The 3,023-nt window shown below is 38.8% G+C and overlaps 1 protein-coding gene across 1 annotated transcript; it reads right to left on the reverse strand.

Annotated features, from left to right (window-relative positions):
* Window positions 1–1,429: 1,429 nt before the first annotated feature.
* Window positions 1,430–2,356, reverse strand: LOC136176053 (olfactory receptor 4C46-like). Its single transcript, XM_065946247.1, has one exon. The coding sequence runs from the start codon at window positions 2,354–2,356 to the stop codon at window positions 1,430–1,432; it is 927 nt and encodes a 308-aa protein (XP_065802319.1).
* Window positions 2,357–3,023: the final 667 nt, after the last annotated feature.

A 3,023-nucleotide genomic window follows, 5' to 3' on the forward strand; every position in this document is an offset into this window, starting at 1 on the left:
CCATGTCCAGTTCTAACTGTTGCTTCTTGACCTGCATACCTATTTCTCAGAAATCAGGTAAGGTGGTCTGGTATTCACATCTTGATGATTATTACATGTCACGCAAATACTTTGTGGAATATAACTACATATATAATAAATAAAATTCCTGTCTAATATTAAGATATTTTTTGATTCATCACTTTTTATGATTATTTTTCAACCTAAGATGGTGTCATGAGCAGTACTAGATATTCTGAAACCTTACAAGAAAATTGGAAAAGATTGTTCAATCTTCATTCAATGGTTACAGAAGTTCAATGACGCATTGCTTTTATAGCTATGTAATAACTATATACTATAATGTGACAGTCAAAATACAACTGTCAACAATGATATATAGAGTTACCAGTGAAAATTAATGGAATTTTTATTTATAGTAATGAAACAGTATATTCAATCTGTCAAGCACGAAAAATAAGTGAAAGTCCTAGCCGTTCATTTGTGCCCAACTCTTTGCGACCCCATGGACTGCAGCTCACCAGACTCCTTTGTCCATGGGATTTTCCAAGCAAGGAGACTGGAGTGGGTAGCCATTTCCTTCTCCAGGGGATCTTCCAGGCCTAGGTATTGAACCCACGTCTTCTGTACTGCAGGCAGATTCTTTACTGACTGAGCTACCAGGAAGCCCAACTCCTGGCTTAATAAACGGTGAAGTGAAAGTGAAAGTCACTCAGTCGTGTCCAGCTCTTTGAGACCTCATGGACTATATAGTCCGTGGAATTCTCCAGGCCAGAATACTGGAGTGGATAGCCATTCCCTTCTCCATGGGATCTTCCCAACCCAGGGACTGATCTCCCACATTGCAGGTGGATTCTTTACCAACTGAGCAACTATTAATTATATTACTTTTCCATCATAATTGCAGGAGAGTGTACCAGAGCATTTAAGATTATGGTCTGGAGAATCAATCGTATTCTGATTACTGACTCTTTCAATATGTCTGTTTTAATATCCTCCCCATTCTGAATATTTCCTCACTTACAAAATTGGGATGATAGCAGTGCCTGCTTCTTAGGATTCCTGTAAAGATTACTGTTCAAAACCAAACTACTTAGCATTTTAAAAATCTCATCAGAAGGAAAGTCTACGAATTCACATTCATGGTTGCTGTTGTAAAATTTAACATCAATTTGGTAGAATCTTCTATGTATGAAAGAAATAGTACTGGGTTATGTTTTTCTCCTTTTGTGTAGCTATTTCTGTTCCATTCAATGAGAAATGCTATAATTTTCTGTAGTTAATTTCTTTATCCCTTGAGTAGTTCTTACTGAACTCATCCAAAATGTCATTTTGACATTTGCCTTGTGGGCTACATACAGTCCATGGCGTTGCAGAGTCAGACACAACTGAGTGACTAACACTAATCAATGTTGAGTTCTAGGTACATTTATCTGTCTGCTGAAATAACTTTCCTACTGCACAATTGCCTAATGGCATTTTTCATCTGGGCATTTCTCAAGGTATAGATTAAGGGATTTAACATGGGGGTTATCATAGTGTAGAATACAGCAACTGCTTTATCAATAGGTAAAGTAGCTGCGGGTCTCATGTACACAAATGTACAGGGCACAAAAAATAAGACAACCACTGTGATGTGGAAAACACAGGTGGAGAAGGCTTTGCGTCTTGCCTCCAAACTGTAGGTCTTTAGGGAGTAAAGGATGGCCACATAGGAGACCAGCAGGAGAAGGAAGTTTAACAGACAGATTAAACCACTGTTGGCAGCAACAAAGAGCCCTAGAGTGTGGGTATCAGTGCAGACAAGACTGAGCAAAGGGTTCAGGTCACACATAAAGTGATCTATGACATTAGGGCCACAGAAGGGTAAGTGGAAAATAAAGAGGACCTGAATGAATACATGAAGAAAGCCTCCCACCCAAGCCGCTCCCGCTAGCAGCCCACACACCCGCCAGTTCATGATGGTTGTATAGTGCAAGGGTTTGCAGATGGCCACATAGCGGTCATAGGCCATCACGGTGAGCAGGATTATCTCAGCAGCTCCGAAGAGATGTTCCCCAAAGATTTGGGTCATGCAACCATTAAATAGGATAGTCTTCTTTTCATAGAGTGAATCGGCAATCAGTTTGGGGGTACTTACAGAGGAATAGCAGACATCAACAAAGGAGAGATGGGCCAGGAAAAAGTACATGGGAGACCTCAGTGATGAACTGGCATTGATGATGACCACGATGAGCACATTCCCTACCACAGTGGTGAGGTAGATGACCAGAAACACAGCAAATACAATTTTCTGCATCTTTGGATTCTCTGTGAGCCCTAGTAGAACAAACTCTGTCACGTTCCTGTTCTCCATGTGTATGATATAATGTTTCATTTCATTACCTGAAAGAAACCTATAATTTTCAATCATGCAACTTTGAATTTATTATACTCCATTCCAATAAGTGATAAGTGCCCAGGATATAATGAGTGTGGATTCTTTTGAGTTTATTTGACAAATAAAACGTTCTAAGTTTTTAAGGTTACTCCTGTTGCCGCCTAGAGAAATTTCTGTTAAGAGTATAGACACAAGGAACTTTAGTAACCACATATGCAGGAGACCTTTATCTTCTGAGATCTCAAGTTACAACTAGACTGAAGTAGTAGATTTCCCAAATAATGGTATATATGTCTGAAAGGAGTTATAAAATGGACATAAAACCCATGAATATAAAGTTTAGGAAGTTTCTTTTTACTCCCTAAGAAATGGGGAATTTTGGAAGGTTGTTAACATGAGTAGAGGGATGAAAGGAATTTGATCAAGAGGGAATCTTGTATGTTATTCTAGTAAAGATCTTTAAGTGTCTTAGATGAAGCTGGCTGAGGTTCACTAAAGGGATGCAAGATGGAGACAGAAACCACAGAAGCTTCTTATGAGTTGGAAAAGGAGTAACAGGAAGGTGGTGATGGGAATATAAAAAATGAATACAAGAGCTAATTAAAAGTATTTATAATGCATGTTGACTAAATCTAATCACTTA

The sequence above is a fragment of the Muntiacus reevesi genome, chromosome 9, assembly GCF_963930625.1.
Source record: "Muntiacus reevesi chromosome 9, mMunRee1.1, whole genome shotgun sequence".
Taxonomy (NCBI): domain Eukaryota; kingdom Metazoa; phylum Chordata; class Mammalia; order Artiodactyla; family Cervidae; genus Muntiacus; species Muntiacus reevesi.

What these genes read in the sequence shown, in the direction of transcription:
- LOC136176053 (XM_065946247.1), bottom strand. Translation starts at nt 2,356, where the DNA reads ATGGAGAACAGGAACGTGACAGAGTTTGTTCTACTAGGGCTCACAGAG.